At 33.5% G+C, this 19,426-nt stretch overlaps 1 protein-coding gene across 2 annotated transcripts in view; it reads right to left on the reverse strand.

Moving 5' to 3' along the window:
- LOC123700949 overlaps positions 1-18,840 on the reverse strand; it is a 40,172-nt gene extending 21,332 nt beyond the window's left edge. Inside the window, exons 1-6 of one of the 2 annotated variants that reach the window (XM_045648331.1) lie at positions 18,466-18,840; positions 5,097-5,225; positions 2,714-3,412; positions 1,896-2,057; positions 1,084-1,252; positions 556-655 (exon numbers count right to left, since the gene is read on the reverse strand). In XM_045648331.1, the coding sequence (XP_045504287.1) occupies positions 556-655; positions 1,084-1,252; positions 1,896-2,057; positions 2,714-3,412; positions 5,097-5,192 (1,226 nt within the window). In that variant the 5' untranslated portion in view covers positions 5,193-5,225; positions 18,466-18,840. Of the gene's footprint in view, positions 1-555; positions 656-1,083; positions 1,253-1,895; positions 2,058-2,713; positions 3,413-5,096; positions 5,226-18,054; positions 18,308-18,465 lie in introns of those variants that run through there. The other variant, XM_045648332.1, reaches the window with a different exon arrangement.
- Positions 18,841-19,426: the final 586 nt, after the last annotated feature.

Raw genomic sequence — 19,426 nt, forward strand, 5'->3', positions numbered from 1 at the left:
TATTTTGAATATGACATGAAATTTAATTATTATTTGATAATTGAATGATTATCAATACTACATTACAATTGATTATGAGAATAAATAATTAAGTTCATCGATAGAGTTAATTTTAATTTTACATATAAATTATGAGAGCTTTCATATTATCTACAACGCACCCATTTTACAATTCAAGTCTACACTTAAACTAGAATCGTATTTATTTTTGAACATACTGTATAGTAAAATTGCATAAGTGTGAGTACTGTGAAGATGCCAGCTTTCCTTAATCGGCCTGTAACTGAAATATGAACAATATAAATAGTACATAAATCAATATTATGTACCAGCAATACAGATCCAATTAGTGGTCTGTTCTTAAAATATATTTTCATATTAGCTCTTAAGAATCATCTAACTCTTATTGTTGTAATTAACAGAACAGCTTTTCACATTTTGCAAGAAAAATTCAAATTGGTTTACCATTTACTTACATAATATACTACCACACAATCATTAAATAAGTGATATTTAATAACATTTCAAGTAATTAACGAATTAAACAGTAATTACCTGGGTGTAGGCGGTTGAGATCGTGGGGTGAGACTCCCCTCAATGAGGCTTGAAGTGCTGCCTCTGCTCTGTAGACTACTGCGTTTACTATTGCTGCAATCTGAATTCAACAATATTTATATTACTAACTTTATTTTAACTTAAATATCTAAATTGTCAAATAATCTAAATTGGATTGTTAATATTGTTTTTCATTCTGCATTTATTGCTCTATTAATAGAGAATCAGCATTCACAATTATATGTGTGTTTCTTGCCAATGTTTTGATGCATTATTACGCAAAATTCTTGAGATCTTCGTGGGTTTTATACAAAATCTAAGATATTTTAAAAAGAGAACATACATTATTATGCTAGCCTAGAGCTTGTCATTACGGAAATAATATCCTCTCCTCTTGATTCCACTTTTGATCTTCAAGTAAGAACGAAACAAAGAAGATTCCTACCCTGATTTTTAACAATTTTATCACATAGATTAAAAAACAGCTCATCTATATTTTCATCAATTTTCGCCTCAATCCAAACTTACCCATATGCGAAGCATCAGTGGGAAACATGATATCCTCCCGTGGCAGATCGTCATCGCTCTCTCCATAGTCGTCGAAAGGTCTAGAACCATTCGACAAAGCGCCGACGGTCACCACCTGGCCCGCGCCGGCCATGGGCGATGACGTCACGAAGTGCTCGCCCATTGAGTACTGGAAATACATGGAAACTATACAGACTAGATCTCTTTTAATGAAAAAAGGTATAACGAAGACAAAAGTCCCAAAAATAAAAGATACGACATAGCTTAGCATAGCTTCACAACCAAGACAAGACATTTTCATTATATTTTTTTGTAGAGTACGAAAAATTGTATTTAAATGGCAAACTCAAATTTAGGTGCCGTGTTATCTCATAGTATCCTTGATAGATTAATCATTAAAACATGTGACAAAATTTTAATAACAAAAACTGTACAACTTTTTTTTTAAAGTTTTACACTGCATATAAATACTGAAATAGTTTATTCGGGCTTCGTTGTGATAAAAATAAGGAAGTATAACTTCGCAATACAACTACCTGCTGCAGGAGGGCTATGTACTCTTAATTATGTAATAAATTTGTTTTATAGCACACTGTAGCATCTCGATGGAATTAAATCGGAGAGGTATCGGAATCTTTATCAGAATCATTCAAATTATAAATCAGTGCCTATGTACGATAGTCAGAATGAAAGCGCTTAATTTCGAACTAATATGTTTGATCCTAAACTGTACAAGTCCCTAACCAAAGTATTTCAGAATTTAATTTTAAAAACAGCCTTCATTTTTTTTGTAATTTTTGTCATCTACTCACCGGCACGGTAGCTATCGGGTGCACACGCATGTGCGGCGCCATAGCGCTCGCAGCATGCGTGCCCGCGTCCTCCAGCTCGTCCGCCCACGGCGGCTGCAGCAGGCGTATGTCCGCCCGCTTCACCTCCACCGTGTCCTTTGACATGTTCTCGCCCTCTATCACCTGTTGTGTTACGAGTTTGGGCGATTTTGATTAATGATATAATAGTAAAAGCTGGGTTAGTATAAAATTACCAAGAAACAAAATTTTAGACCACAAAATATATTATAAAGCTGAAGAGTTTGTTTATTTGATTGAACGCGTTCTTTATTAACTAATTACTTCACTAATTATCTATACTTCACTATAATTATTTTACTATTAGATAGTCCTTTTATCGACAAAGGCTCAATAATATGATCACGCTAAGACCAATAGGACAAGAGAGCAAAAAAATGCCTTTGTGTAATAATTTTTTAAGTAACAAGTTTAGAAAAAATATTTAGTCAATAGAGTTATATTCGTACTAGTTATTAAAACCAAATTTTATTAATCATATAAAAGAGAAAAACGTTACCCTTATTATGTACTCAAAAGAATTCTCTCCAATTGGTGTTTAAATACTTAATGGAGGTTTTCATTTTGATAGACATTCACATTTAGCATGTCAATACATTCAAAGGAATGTCGAACCCTTTTTCCTGCTTGAGTAAAACTTGTTTAGAGATCCACATAATTCGCATTTGCGAGTTGTGCCTCTAATATAATGAAGTACACTCCTACATACAACCGATAAGCTCGTACATTGACGCATACCTACAAAGTTAAACAAAACTTACCCGCACACGGATCCTAATCGGCGAGTTATGCACTTCGAACACAAAACCTTCCACAAACACATTTTGCACACTTTCCCGGCTCGAATCGGTTCTCACAACACACGCGGAGCCAATAGACAAATGGCTCAACTGGGGGCTAGCGTCACTAATCACGTCGTACTTGTTCGCACCGAATATATCACTGTACTCCACGGGCTCGTTCTCCTGCCCGTCCAACTCAACGATCACTTTACAACCCTCCGCTTGACGGATCACTCCCGGGGTGTAGATACCGCGCTGCTTCGCCAGCACTCTGTGATCTCTCCACTCCGACAGATCTATGTTCGGGTAATGAATGTATTCTGTCGATTTTAACTCGTGCGGTGACGAGCGGTGAACTATAGGCGACGGTTGGAGTATTGATGAGTACGTCGATGGCGTGTATTCGACGGGAGGCGGCGCCGATACGGCAACATGATTCCTTTCAGGAATATGGTTCATGCAATTCCGCTCAATCTCCTCTAGTTCGGAAGGATCTATTTTCCTTTTCTTAGGCAAGGTTCTGATGGGCGCTTGCGTGGGCGTCTGTTGTGCGGGTGTCTGATTGTTGTTCGTGTTGCTTGGGTTGGTTGGATTGGCCATTGTGATATTCGGCGTTGGATTAGTCGTGGATTGAGATAAACTAACCGTTCCCACGCTACTGATCACTGACGCCGGGATCTGTAAAGATACATAATAATGAGCATATTGTTTTTTTCTAAAGACAACCAGAAAAAATGTTGATGTCAGATTCAATTTTGTATAATGTAAGATCAATTTAAAGTTGATGTCATTGTAGGTATTGCAAGGTTTGTAAAATAAATGATGCTCGATTATTTTAAACTAGTCGACAGAATACAAGATAGTAGGTACATTTTGTTCTTATCATTATAACAATGTAACTTTTATTAGGTTTGCATCGATTTATTTATAGTTTTGCCAGTCTCAAAATACAATGATATAACGATTGAAATACCATCAAAAGTAGGGTATGATATATCACTGCGAGACAGTTAAAATTTACAAACACAATTGGTTCGAGTTGGTTCAAGTACTTACGACAGTCACTTTTTTATAGAGCTTCGATAAAAAGGTAATTATTCTATTGGAAAATCAATACTTAATGATCACGTATTCCTCAACTGGCGGTTAAACGATCATTACATTATGCAAAGTGTATTCGATAAATAGTCGTACTAAATGTGTAGGTAGGTACCTATATGATTTATATTAAACATTATCCGGTAGTGCGGTTTGAGACATGATACAAAATTGGTAAAAACTTAAACTGAATATGAACTGAAAACTATACAATATACATGCACTGAAACTTTTAACTTTAACTTTACTAAATTTACTCCATTGTAGCTCATAGACTTTTCCAATAAAAATATGTAATTCTATCTTAAAAAGGATAAATTGTACGTATAAGGTTTGACTCAATCACCGTTCAGAGTTATTCGAAAGCTCAATAATAATCGCTGCAGCAGTGAGTAACCAACTGCACACGGGTAAATATTATTATAGTGCAAAAATAAACAGAAGTGCATTTCTTTTCATTTGTTTCGTAAACCTTGTGAACCCCACAATGATATAATATAACTTAAACTATTAACTTGGAATATGTGTTCACGTAAATATTTCATATAAAACTCCGCATCAAAAAGGTTTTGGCCCGATACGGTAATCGAATGAGAATAGAGGACCTCTCCGTAGGATTTAAAATACTAATTGACCACCGAAGAAATCGTAACAACCGTGTAAGCTGGCTCAAATTGATTTGCCGTTTACGATATATTTTCCATCCAAAACCAAAGTTCAAACTTCAAACCGGTCAACAAAAATGTAGCGAAAAAAACTGACTACTCTACATACGTATAAAAAGTAGGTAAGCAGTGCCTACTCTCCATAACAATTTATAAATCTGATAATAAATTTAATGTCTCGTTAATGAGGATTTCGTGAGACTGCTTTGATACTGCATCCAATTAAGTGTGCTCTTTTTCCGCACCAATTATCATACCTGATGATCATCGACTGTCGCTACAGATGATTTCAAGTTTGACTCTGATACTATGAACCAATTAGTGCGCTTTTTCCTTACCAATTCTCATAACCGATTGTCAGTATCTGTATAGTGTTGCGAGTGCGAGCGGTTATTCAACTATTGCAATTGCATTGTTTACAGTCTATTCATTAGTATTTCATGTTATGTGTACATACTGTATAGGTAGTTGTGTTATTTACGCTACACCGTAAACCAGAGTGCATAAAATTGTAGCGCGATGTTTAGTTTATCGTCATGTTGATATTAGTATGGAGTAACGGTTTACATCGTGCTTATCCCCCCCGTGTCACATCATACCTGATCATCAATATCCGGGTAGTGGTGCGAGTGCGAGCGGTAGTGTCGCGGGGCCGACTGCGGCTGCGCGGCGCCGCTCGCTTGAGCGCGCTGCATCACCGCTAGCACGGGTCACTCATTGCGCCTCGCCTGCAAATTGTACGCAATTAACTTATCGTAATTGTTCGCGTTAACATAATCCTCAGTTATGGCTGTTGCTAACAATGGGGGGTAATTTTCGTGATTTCGCTATTGAGATTGAGCACTAAAATCTTATTGCTCAAATGGATTTTCCAGACTGATCTTTAATTTTATTCTTGAGTCATTTCACCACATATACTATCGCCACTAGGTACATAGAAATTAACTTTGAAAAAAAAAGTCTATAGGTAATTGAAAATATGATGTTATTTTCAGAACTAATACTATAACAACTACCCATTTAGGTAGGTACCATATGCAAAAATTTGTGAGCAAAATTAAGTAGGTATGATACATAATGATAATATTATGGCATGTTATGCTCTATTATTATTGTTATTTTTTCCTCTTACCAATCAACCACGGTTTTTATTTAAATTTGAATTAAATTACATATTTAGTTACTTAAACAAAAAGTGAAGTATCCTATAAATATTAGAATTATACGACTCTGTGCAACTCTCCGACAGCAGCAAAAGACTAACTCCTATGATATGAATCTTTAGTGCAAAATTATGTTTTGGATTAGTAATCCCTGTTTTATAGTAGTTAATAAACTTCAACATCTCCATTGAAGTGTAACGTATAAGTAAAACTACAATTTATTATACAATTTACCTTCATGCTAGTTAAGACTAGTGAAGGAATAAAAGATAAGTAATTTGTAAGTTGTAACTTATATAAGTCAAGTTCATGCTTAAATGGACTTCGAGAAGCTCTATTCAGCAAGATAGCTTTAAACATCTATAATATTCTTGGACCGTTTATATTCTCTCTAGAACTCTAGGTGACTATTCATTTCGCCAACTTAGATCACTATCAACTAGGTATAGTTATTAGGTAATTCCACCACTAACCGCCAGATAATAAGCAGCAGAACTCGTTATTCTTTATTAAAAGAGGAAAACCGATGAGTAACAGCAATTAGATACCTATGATACAGTTTGCAACAAGCTTATATGTAGTTGGTTTAATGCTCTAAGTGTAACCACGATCAAACAGTGTATAAACTTTAACAAAGATGCATTTAATATTTATTTATATTCACAGCAGCAGATCAGCTATTTTCGGTTAAATAGAAATAGACTTAGCCTCGATCAATAACCTGGAGCGAAGTTGAGCACTAATTGTTTTATTCTTTTTCTCCCGACAATAGGGGCGTGGTAATTAATATTGTATGCCCCTCGCTCTTATACATACAACACACTACACAGACAATTACGTGATTGCGGATTCAAATCGAGATTTATACATGAATCATATTCAAGTTATTATCAACGTACCTACGTAACGCTCTATCTAATTATCCTCAAATCGCAACATAATAAGAGTACCTATGTAAATTAAATATTTCATTCAATAAGGCACTAGAGATTTCAGACATCTTTTCTGAAATCTGCAAAACATCTTTACATAAGTACAGTTGAAATTCTAGTGAATGAAACTCGAAATAACCGTGACGTTATGTAGATCGATTCTTCATTCTTGTAATATGGGTATTGATGATGACACACTATTAGTTACCTACACTTTATTTCACTTCTTTAAAATGTTTTATTTAAAATAGATTACCACCTACTAAAATCAGGTGATTTGCCTACAGTAAGCACTAAGCAGGCAACCTACATTTCCTAGTTATAAGAAGAAAAAAAAGAAAGAAACATTAACTTTTTTTTTATTGGAAATAACTAATAAGGAAGCGCTTGACCACAATCTCGCCTGATGTTAAGCTGAGATGTGGTCTAAGATGGAACGCGCTTCCCTAGAAGGTACCTGTTCACTCTACGCTTGAAGACCCCCATATTGTAGGTACTCGTCGAGGAACACAGACTCAGAACTGCAACTTAACTGGCTGTAACTTACCTATATGCTGGCCAAAACATATTCACTATTCATTTGTAAAACATATATAAAACAAAATAACTAATTATATTAAGTATCCACTACACTAAAGCAAATTATTAGATATATTATAGAAGAGTTTAGATGTATAGGAATCCAATGTACGAGCGAGGATATAGAGCGACTTTAAACCCTTATAAAACAGTAGAGCTCTCGACTCTAGCTCATAATTACCTACTCATAGCGACCTAAGCAAGTTCAAACATGTTCATTCTAAATCCCAACGACCTTGTTCAGAGCGTAGCGTTATGAATCCACATCCACACTTAAAAGAGCCCATTAGTCAAACACTTACACGGAGATAACGAACGCATAGTACGTATACAACGTACGCCTTGACGCCCACACGATACAATCATACAACAGAGAACATTAAAGTAGCGTAATGATTGACGAAAGCAGTTCCGAGGCGGTAATGAGCGGCTGATAATTAAACTCAAAAACTCAAACTCAAACATTTATTTATTCAATTAGACTTCTTCGAGAAGCACTTTTGAAACGTCAATACATATTTTTAACATTTACCACCGATTCGGAAAGCAGTATCTATGGAGAAGAATCGGCAAGAAACTCCATAGTTGCTCTTTTAAATCATTTCAGTATTACAATTTAATTTTACAAAATATGTAAGTAACTGTACGTATATATCATAATATGCCAAAGAACTGTCCTGTGGTTTTTACGCGACAACCCTCCATGGGTTTTTATCTTCCATATATTCCTTAATGCTGTAATAGGCTCTCTGAACTAATACGTTTTTTACATAATTTTTAAATTTAGCACTACTAAACTCTTTAATACTATGAGGAATTCTGTTGTAAAAAAGTATACCTTGGCCCATAAATGAATTTTTAACTTTAGCTAACCGGTAAAATGGCATTTCAATTTTATTTCGGTTCCTTGTGCCATAACGGTGTCTATCTCCTACTCTTGTGTGTAAGTCTGCGTTTTTGTGTACATATAAAATATTATTAAATATATACTGTGATGGTACTGTGAGGATACCAGTATTCTTAAAGAGATCTCTTAGTGAGTCCCTAGCACGTAAATTATATATAGAGCGTATGGCTCTTTTCTGTAATATAAATATAGTTTCTATATCTGCAGCCCTGCCCCATAGCAGAATTCCATAGGACATAATGCTATGAAAGTAGCTAAAATAAACCAATCTAGCCGTGTCTTCATCGGTGAGATGCCTTATTCTTCGAACTGCATATGCAGCTGAACTAAGCTTAGCAGCGGTGGTGGCAACATGGGCCCCCCATTGTAGCTTCTCATCTAGTGTCAAACCAAGAAAAACAGTAGAATCCACTGGGTATAATACCTCCCCGTTTAAAATAATATCCCTTTTCACCTTTTTTACATTTGGAAGGATAAATTCAACACAATTTGTTTTTTTTGCATTTAATAATAAATTATTAGCAGTGAACCATTTGGATATGCGTAAAAGAGCAGAGTTTACTTCGTCAACATTTGTGTCATGTCTATCCACATTAAATATTAATGAGGTATCATCTGCAAACAGTACTATTTCACACATATCCTGCAAATAATAAGGTAGGTCATTAATATATACTAAGAACAAAAACGGTCCTAAGATAGATCCCTGCGGAACACCCATGTTAATCGGCGCACCGCGAGATCTCTCTCCATTAACAACAACGGTTTGTACCCTGTTCTGAAGATATGAAGCTATGAGGTCCTGAGATAAACCTTTAATACCATAAAAATTTAGTTTCCGTAATAGAGTGGTATGTTCTACACAGTCAAAAGCCTTAGAAAGGTCGCAGAATATCCCCAAAGCATTCTTTGAATTTTCCCATGCTTTATATATATGTGACAAAAGAGCTATTCCAGCATCAGTGGTAGAGCGCCCCTTTGTGAAACCAAACTGTTTGGCGTGCAGTAAACCATTTGATACAAAATGACTACATAATTGGTTTAAAATTAATTTCTCGAAGACTTTGCTCAAAGTTGGTAAAATGGAAATTGGCCTATAGTTATTACAGTCTTCTTGGTCACCACTTTTAAATAAAGGAATAACTTTACTTAACTTTAATAAATCAGGGAATATACCACAGTCACAACATTGATTAAATATAAACGCTAAGTGGTTGGCAATGTTTTCTATAATATTATTTACTAGATTTACAGACATTCCCCAGAGATCACATGTTTTTTTTAAGTTTAATGTTTTAAAAGTTTTAACAATTTCCTCTGCAGTCACATGTCGCAATTCAAATAATACATTACATTCAGCAACATGGTCCCTCAAGTAGGACTCCGCAAGCGCTGATGACGAATTTAATTTTTCGGTAATACTAGCAGGGACACTACTAAAAAAATCTTCAAAAGCAAGCGCAACATCAGCACTTTTGTCAATGACCCTACCAGCATTAACTAGTTTTATGGTACTATTTGATTGGCTTTTGCCCATTTCACCATTAATAATTGCCCAAACCGTTTTAACTTTGTTATCAGAGTTGCGTATTTTATCTCTGACATACAAGCACTTGGCAGTGAAACAAACTTTTTTAAAAGTTTTTGAATAATTTCTAACATAACTAAGAAATGCCAAGTCTTTGTTATATTGCTTCATGCCATATAACTCATATAAAACGTTCCTGCATCTGTGTATACTAGGTGTTGCCCATTGGCTAAATGGTAAATCCTTGGTAATACTTAAAGATTTAACTTTAAAGATTTTTTCAAACTCATTATGAATTAAATTAAAAAGATTTGTAAACATTGCACAAGGATTAGTATGAAAGGATTGATCATTCAGGCCAGGCAATTTATTATTAATATTATCTCTAAATTTATGAATGCCTTTTTTAGTTATAGGCCTAACATTAATTCTTTTAAATGTAGGTATGCAATCCCATTCAAAAACTACTTTCTGGCCACAGTGATCCGAAGTCAGTGTATTGAGAATATTTTTTTCTAAAAAGTTACAATCACAGTAAACATTATCAATACAAGTTGCAGAACTTGGTGTAATTCGTGTGGGTTCATCAAAAAGTTTATGTAAATTAAATGATTGAAATAAATTAACTATTCGTGTTGCCATTTGTGTATGTGAAAGTAAATCAATATTAAAGTCTCCACATACTATAACCTTCTTTTCACTTCTGCTCAAACGCTTTAATATTTCTTCCATGACTGTCTCAAACATATTATAGTCACTGGAAGGAGGCCTATAAACGCAAACAATAATGTAACGCTCAAGTTCAACACAGGACAGTTCAATGGTGCGTTCTACAGAAAGGCTAACAATGTCAGTTCGTTCCTTGCATTTTAAACTATTGTGTACAAAAATAAGAGAACCTCCATGAATAGCGTTTGTCCTAAAGTATATACTTTTTAATTTATAATTATCAATATTTATTAACAACTGACATTGTTTAAGCCAATGTTCTGTTACACAAAATATTTTAATTCTATTATGATTTAAAAATAATTCTATTTCTAATAATTTGCTAGCTAAGCCTTGAATATTTTGATGCACAATAGAAAAAGACTGCTTAGCTGTTGTCTTATAAACTAGTTTAAATCTAGCTTAGGGCTAGATTGTCTGTCAACACTTAACCTAGGTTGATGTATATAATTACTACTACATAAAATTATAGTAGATCCAGGGTCTGATACTAAACATGTACCAGACTGGTTAATAATTTTATATGCTATTAACATAGCAAGTTCTCTCTTATATCTAAATGGCAGATACACTGTATTCTTTGTCAAACAAAAAGATTTTGTACAAGAATTTATGTCAAAATATATAAATGCATCACTATGATGATTTGTTAAATTATATAATTTCAAGTTAATATTATAGATAAATTTATATTGATTTTGTGTCAAACCAGGCAAATATGGTAAAGTACACAACATAAATTTGCATTTTGTCTCACTACTAATTTTTAACATTTTTTTAAATCCTATATCAATGTCATGATTTTTTAATTTAAAACTATCTCCATATAATATAATAACAATACTATTTTCATTAAAAGTAAAATTATCTAATGAATTCATGATATATGTAAATGAACTATTAGGAGTACAAAAATTAGTTACTTTATGCCCCAAATTGTTAAGCAAAGCGCCAAATCCCTGACCAATATTGTCTGACAACACAATAATTTCCTGCGTGGAAAGATGTTTCGTTTTAGTAGATGGAATTGTTGCCGTTGATTGAATACTATGTATATCAGTGCAGTCAATTGGCTTATGGGGCGACTGTTGCTTATTGTCACTTATGGAACACTTACATACATAGTTATTGGTTAGAGACTCGAAACGATCCATATTTTCATTACTTAACTTAATTAGGTAATCTGCCTCTTTTATGTGTTCATTAATTTGTAACTGGGCAGCAGAATATTGTTGGTTGAGGTCATTAATTATGTGATGTGCGATAATAGGCTGCTGGCCATTGATTAACCTAATTTTTACAATTCGAAGTCCGAATAGCATCAATATAATATTATCGACCTACTACCGACATCTTCATTCTTCAATATCTATTCATTGAGATAATATTAATATGGAGCAGACACCACGAACAAAATCTGTGCGCCAAGCGCGGCGGCGCGGGGCGCGCGAATGACGGCTAGACAGTCATAGATTATGCGATGTCACTGACTCACCGCTATAGAGGCGACACTTTGTTTCATTCTGTCTATTTTATTGGGTGCCACTCCTTACATGCACGTTGACTTGAAATTTTCTTTGTACTTACTTAATATTTATTTTAGGTATAAACTGACTTTACTACGCGGGGCTAACAATATCTGGCATATAATATAGGATGATGTAAATAGTGACGTCATATGGAATAATTTAATTTTTTTCGTGTTTTAGGTTCAGTCAGGGCTATGGGAAGTTTTATTCCTTACAAATTGAGCCTTTTTTAGAAAAAAAATAATTTTTCCCTTTCTTCACGGCCCAGACATGGAAACCTTGAATAGAAAAAATATTAATTACTTATCTCTGAACTAGCGGTCCGCCCCGGCTTCGCCCGTGGCACATATTTCGCAATAAAAAGTAGCCTATGTTCTTTCTCAGGGTCTTAAGATTGTCTGTGCCAAAGGAGAATGCCCATGAAAGTATGGACCACAGTACAGTGTTGCGTCAATGCCAGAGTGGTTTTGGAGGGTTCTTCGATATTCAAAAGATTTTCACCAATTGATTTTTTTGTGATAAAAACAGGGGTTTTCAAGATATTGAGAAAAATGTGAAATAACCTCAAAATTTAAATAACCCCGATTTAGTTAGGTTTATGTGTGATTTAGGTAACATTTTATCGTCCAAAGGTTATTTTTCGATTAACATATTTAATCTATGCGTAGAGCTTATGCTTTCAGACAAAGTCTATCTGTTCATCGGCTAGTGTAGGTAGGCACCAGAAATCTTCCGGGACGGATTTCAAGAAAACCTAAATACATATATACTTAAAAAATGCCAATTGAGTTTTTATTCGGTTTACATGTTGTTGTTGTTGTTGTTGTTTGAATCATTTTTTCACTACATATTCGAAGAAAGAAACAAATAAGAAATAACTGGTTACCTACCAAGCTATGTCATAATAATATTTTTTTTTATATATACATATTTATATTATTTTACTTCACTATCTTTGTTAAAACAACCTACAGTGTATAAACAATACCTGAAAGAGTGATTTTATGTTAATTGATTTTTTTTGTAATTCAATGAAAACAATAATCGATATTAATACATTTAGGCTATTTACCATAATAAATGTAATAAGTTACCGCTTGGTTACCGTGATAACCGGTAATGGACACTAAATCTATAATAACGGATCTAAACAATTACATGTCTTATTAGATTTTACAAAACATTCCCTGTTCAAAATATATTTTCCGATGGTAAGAAGGCCTCTAAATTGCCGAGATTTTTTTTAATAGTATTGTTGTCTTGATGCATGAGAAAAACCAGTACCAAAAATGGGCATTCTCCTTTCATCAAAATCGGTCCAGTAGTTTATGAGCCTATTAATTACAATCAAACAAACAAACAAAGTTTTCCTCTTTATAATATTAGTGCAGATAAATAAATAATAATTCAATTATACGTTCAAGTCAGTAGCTTATACAATATCAATTAAAAACTTGATTAAAATCAATTAACAAAAAAAAATTGGTGATTGAGTAATTGATTTTCATATTTCACCTTTTTTCAATTAACAACCAGTCTATGCTTTTCTAAATATGTAAAATTATTATTTTATACTATAAAAATATACGCCAGCAAATATTACTAACAACACTTATTTCATGCCCAATGTCATATCTTAAATTTTTAATCTATGACAAAATGTCGCCCGCCAAAAATTTTGCTCTAACTAAGTTTTAAAAATTATTATCTAGTTACTTACTGATGAAAAGTTATTCCTTTGCACTTTTCCGTATTCTTTGTATTATTTGTGCAATATCGTAACACACACGTAGGCATATTTGATGCGTTTCACTTTAAAACAAATAAAAAATGAGCGTGACGTTCGCGCCAATGAGCGAGCAAGCGACTGAGTGCAGTTACGCCACATGACGTATGTTGAGTGGAACATAAGTGATGTAGGCGGTATCGTCTCCATATTAATATTATCTCAATGTATCTATTCCATTTTTTTTTTCTTCATAGGAATAGATAAGTATCTGATTGTCTCATAGCACACATTTTGTAATCAAGAAAAACCCATTCCAAATTGGATCGGTGTTATTCTCTTTTTTGTACTATAGATGTGGTCAATCAATTGTTTAATGACGACCACAGTAGCTGGTGAACTATAGTTTGTGGTATGATATCACGGTCCTATAATGTGACTAACTAATAGTTAGATATATCTATTAAAAATATACCTATATCTACTCTAACGAAGGCCACATATCGCATAATTACTGTTATATTAAGCGTAGGTGCATTTCGAATACTGACCATCAACTTTATCAATAAAACCCTATCCAATAACATTTACATTCACAATTGAATGTAAGATCAAACAACCATTACGTGACCGCGTTTTTCATAAATGATGATTCACAATGTCTGCTGGTTACGTGCAACTAATAAAAAGAGGACCTAAAATAGTCTGAGGTTATACGAAGCAATCTATATGACCCTACATCTTTCAAAATCCAGTCTTTTGAAAGAATATCCGCGTACTGTTTGTTTATTTACCTAATATGTTCCATTCCCTCAATGGCATGGCATCCATGGCAGAGTTCAGCACGAGATAAGGAATAATTTAAAATGCCCTTTAGTTATTCTAAAATCTTTGATATATTGTATTGTTAGCCTGTTGTGTCCCAATGCTGGGCACAAAATTAAAAATCTTTTTTGGGTGACTCTACTCGATTTATCTCTAAAGAGGATAAATTAGCACTTACACGTCTTTTTCTACACATTTTGCTGGTCTACTTTGAAGAATTATACATTAATTTGTTCGCAGTTTTGTCACTGATTCCACAAGAGAAGAAATTAACACTACAAAAAGGGAAAGAGCCAAATCAAATCTGATAAATTTTAATTTAGGAAGACAATAATATATATATATATATATATATATATATAGGTACCTAACATTACATTAACTTTTAAAACACTCCTAGTACGCCGCACCTAGCATCGGAATTCTTGGTTTCGTCATGACTAACGATATTATTTTTTACGATATGGAGCCTATTTAAATTAAAATTTAAAATACATAAAACAAAATACGTTTACTAGATCGAGGTTATTATCCAAATTTCTATGAAAGTTTCAAGTAGACCCTATGATTCCTCATTTCAATTTCATATTAAACAAGACTGCATTCTTGCGTTCCTTAACCTTGTAACCTTACTAACTTTTTGCTATAAATACGGCTAATTGGAAGAATGATGGATAAGGAAAGGAAGTACCTATCCAGGCCACTATTTCAAAAATCCTCTTAAAAGGTTGCATTTTTGCGTCTATTTCAAATGGTATGGTAGTTAGCCAGTTATCTATACCTAGTAAAAAAAATATAGGTACTATTTACTTTTCTTGAAAGATCAATTTTCAATAGAGTCATTGTTCTAGGAAATCTCAATTAACATATTTTATGGTAATCTACTTATCATTAATTATAATCATAATTTTACGTTTATCATAGTGTATTCAATATTATACCTAACACATGTGTCGCAAAATATAGAAAACAGATAAAAGGAATTTTTTTTTAATCTCAAGACCAATCTCTTCATTTGATATATTTACACATGTTAATCACAATATTAGGGGTTGCTGTTACATGTGCAAATTTTTAAGAGAATATATTGTACATTATTAAGGACATGAATTAATATTTAGGAGGTAGGTAGGTAACCATATTTGTGTTGGCTTTAAAAAAATTCATAGCGTAAAATTCATACCAGTTGATCAAGTGTAAATAAATAAATAAACAATAATTACTTAATACTTTATCAGATAAAAAAAAATGTCTACTGACTATGAAAGGCAGTCTCCCTTCATAGTCAGTAGACATTTTTTTTTTAGTACAAAGGTGTACAGCGAGGTATCTCCGGAAAAATTCCAATCCGTTTACTAATGCAACGTAAAATCGAAAATAAGTCATCAACCTTAAAACCTAGCCCCACGTTATAGAAACGTTAATAAATCACTCGAGACGTGTAAAAAAAAGAATCTCGCCAAGGCTGGAAAACAATGATGCATATTTCCGTTCAAGCTTAGCAGTAACTTAAAAGCAAGGAGCGTAATCCTTACAACTTTCTCCCAGATGGTTGGCGCGTCTGGTATACAGCCCTTTCACACAAAACGACAAAAAATGTTCTGTCTTCGTCCTAAAAAACTTGAAGCGAATTCTTTACGGCACGAAACAATTTCCTGTCCGCGCTTTAGCTGTACATAAATTATGTGCACACTGATGCACATATACCGTGAAAGAATTAAACACAATATATACATTGAATTTGGATTTGATTTCGATGTTACATCTACTTACATAATATATTTTGTTTAAAAATCCAATACATTTACATTTTATTTACTAATACAATATATTTTATTATTTACTAATTTATGGCCCATAAATTCGTCAATAAGAAAGCAACCCTAATTTAAAGTCATTTTTTAATATCATTTTTATATTCAACTAGCTTTCCACCCGCAGCTTCGCCCGCGCAGTCAAAGAAAAACCCGCATAGTTCCCGTTCCCGTGGGATTGCCGGGATAAAACCTATTTGCCGGGGTAAAAAGTAGCCTATGTCCTTTCTCGGGTATCAAAATATCTCTATACCAAATTTCATGCAAATTGCTTCAGTAGTTAAGGCGTGATTGAGTAACAGACAGACAGACAGACAGAGTTACTTTCGCATTTATAATATTAGTATGGATTTTGATAAGCTTATACATATTATAATAAAACATATCTGTAATCTTAGAATATCCTGCACTACAAAAAAAAATTCTAAAAGAAATAAAAATATTTTTTTAAGATTTTATATTAAATCTCATGTGACACCAAACCTAACTTTCAATAGAACTGCCTAGAACACTTATTTTGACCATTCGATTTGTGAATATACCTTGAATTCTAATTTCATTTTTTACACATAGTGCAAGATTTTTTAATTTTCTATAAAAGAAAAATTATGGTTCACCTAATAGGTCCAGTTCCCACTGCTTGATTGTGTAGGAATCATTTTTTTTTTGACCAAATTATTTTAAATCAAGTAACTACAAAAGTAATGCTACAGATATTCACTCAGTGAATTAACAATAACTATGTTGCTTATAAACAATCAGCTGAAAGTGTATACAGGGTGTAATCGTTAAGTGTGCACACTGCACAGGCGATTTTTGCCTAACTATTACAGATAACAAAAAACTTTAAACTGATATCAAAAGTACATAACCTAATGAGTAAAATGGCCAATGTTACATTAAACCCTCCCATACATTTGATTTCCCATACATTTTGTGGGTACTGTGCACACTTACAACTACCCTGTATAGTTATAAAGTTTTGTAATGGCCATTTTATTTTAAAACTGGCAACCATCAATCCATACTAATATTATAAATGCGAAAGTAACTCTGTCTGTCTGTCTGTCTGTTACTCAATCGCGCCTAAACTACTGAACCAATTTGCATGAAATTTGGTATGGAGATATTTTGATACCCGAGAAAGGACATAGGCTACCTTTGATTGTGAAATATGTACCACGGGCGAAGCCGGGGCGGACCACTAGTTATCAATAAGTAAACAGGAAATATACAGATTTGTAAATTATAATATTAGTAGGGATGCATGCATGCTTATAACTTAAATAATAAAAATATTATACTTAATAATAAATAAAAATTAGAATAAAGCCAAGTTTAATGAAAGCGGCTGTATTCGTTAATGATGAAGGTTTTCTTAGAAAACTACTATTGACTAATATTTCAATTATAAACAGATCACAGAACATAGAAATGATATAAATATATATTATTATGGATAAAACTTATTATAATATCATAATCATGTCACTTCTTCTCATAAAGTAAATGAGGCAATTTATTTCCTAGTCTTTGAATGAAGTATTCTTTGTCAATATTTGTTGCAGTTTAATTACATCACACACTAAATATAATCAATAAGTTATTAAAATTATACTTTTGATAGAGCAAAATTTCTAAAAGATTGATATACCTAATACCTAGCTTAAATAAGAAATTTATAAACTTAGTATAGTATTATTTTTCTGTATTTCATATCTTCAATTTGTAATCATATTAAAATATCATAATTTATGTATATATGTGTATGTCAATTCTGTACTATTTCCATAAAAAGATAAATATGAAATTTAACTTGACTTACATAGTAATCAACTGTGCAGCAGCTGGATCATTGCTGTTCAGAATTATTTATAAACAATTCAAGTTGCAAGGCAACCAATGCATCTATGTAGTGTAATCAGCTGATAAGAGCGATTGGGACGCGAGGTACGTACGTTGGCAGGTTGCATATGACAGGCGCATGCTTAGATTTTGACCGAAATCAATTAGAATATTCACTCGTGTTACACATAGCACTGAAGCGCGTGAACCTACGAGCTATGACTAATAATGGACGTCAACAGTTTAGCAGGCGATACCACGGCTGCGCCGCACGGTGCACAAAATCGAATACCATTACTTATTCACTGATGCAAAATTACAGCCGTGTGCGGCCTACATGCGCAGACAACGTTTCGTTATGAGCTAGACTTATACCGCCTTCTCAACTCACCGTCGCTTTCCATTGTTAAGAACACGATGCACAGCGTAAACAACCAAACCACATAATAAAACAAAATGGAAGTCCGGATCGCGCTCGCAACGAGATGAGAAATTTTATGAGCGCTATGAACACCTCTTGAGTAGTACCTAAAACGTTTGTTACTATCCTATCGTAGTATTTTAACAGCCCCCCCACCAAATTATTATCTGCCTTCACTGCACTCGATTGTTCACTTTACAAAGAAATATGTCCACGAACACTATAATACGACACACATTGTATAGTTTAACAACGTTTTGCACTAATTTTTACATCCACTTGAAAATAATAATCATTGAAGCGTTTGACATCGCGAGACAAAACACCCACACCAAAAAATTCTACATAGCGACTGGCCTGGCCCATAATAATTCCAATTTCCACTCGAATATATTCCTATTTCACTCGTTCACCATTCATTTAATTATTTCTCAATATGTGCGAAAGAGACAGAAATATATAAATATTTCCCATGTATGAATAGAATCGGTGTTGTGAAGTATCCCTCCCCGGCGCTCTGGCCGAATTCGAGTTGAATGGACCCGAGACGCGCTCAACCATTGGATCGATTTTAGTCACGTGACATAAATATGTCGCTCTGAAGATTTGTGCCCGCGAAAGTTCAAATATAAATTAATGTTATCTTAGTATTATTTTATTTTGCCTTAGGTATCGCTTTATATGTTTTATTTATATTTTATGTATATAGTTTACGAAAATACAATTAATAATGCATTGCCTCACACGAACACGCCTTTTAAAAATAGTGACATGTACTCAGTTTACCGATTGGGTAAAAAAGTATAGTAGTAAGACTTTTAATTTGTAGTTATAGTTTAAGATATTTATCGGTAGGTATATTAATTAATAAATGCTATACACCTAGTAAAATACCTAAGACATATCATAAATCCATGATAAATCGCTATAT

The sequence above is a fragment of the Colias croceus genome, chromosome 20, assembly GCF_905220415.1.
Source record: "Colias croceus chromosome 20, ilColCroc2.1".
Classification (NCBI taxonomy): Eukaryota; Metazoa; Arthropoda; class Insecta; order Lepidoptera; family Pieridae; genus Colias; species Colias croceus.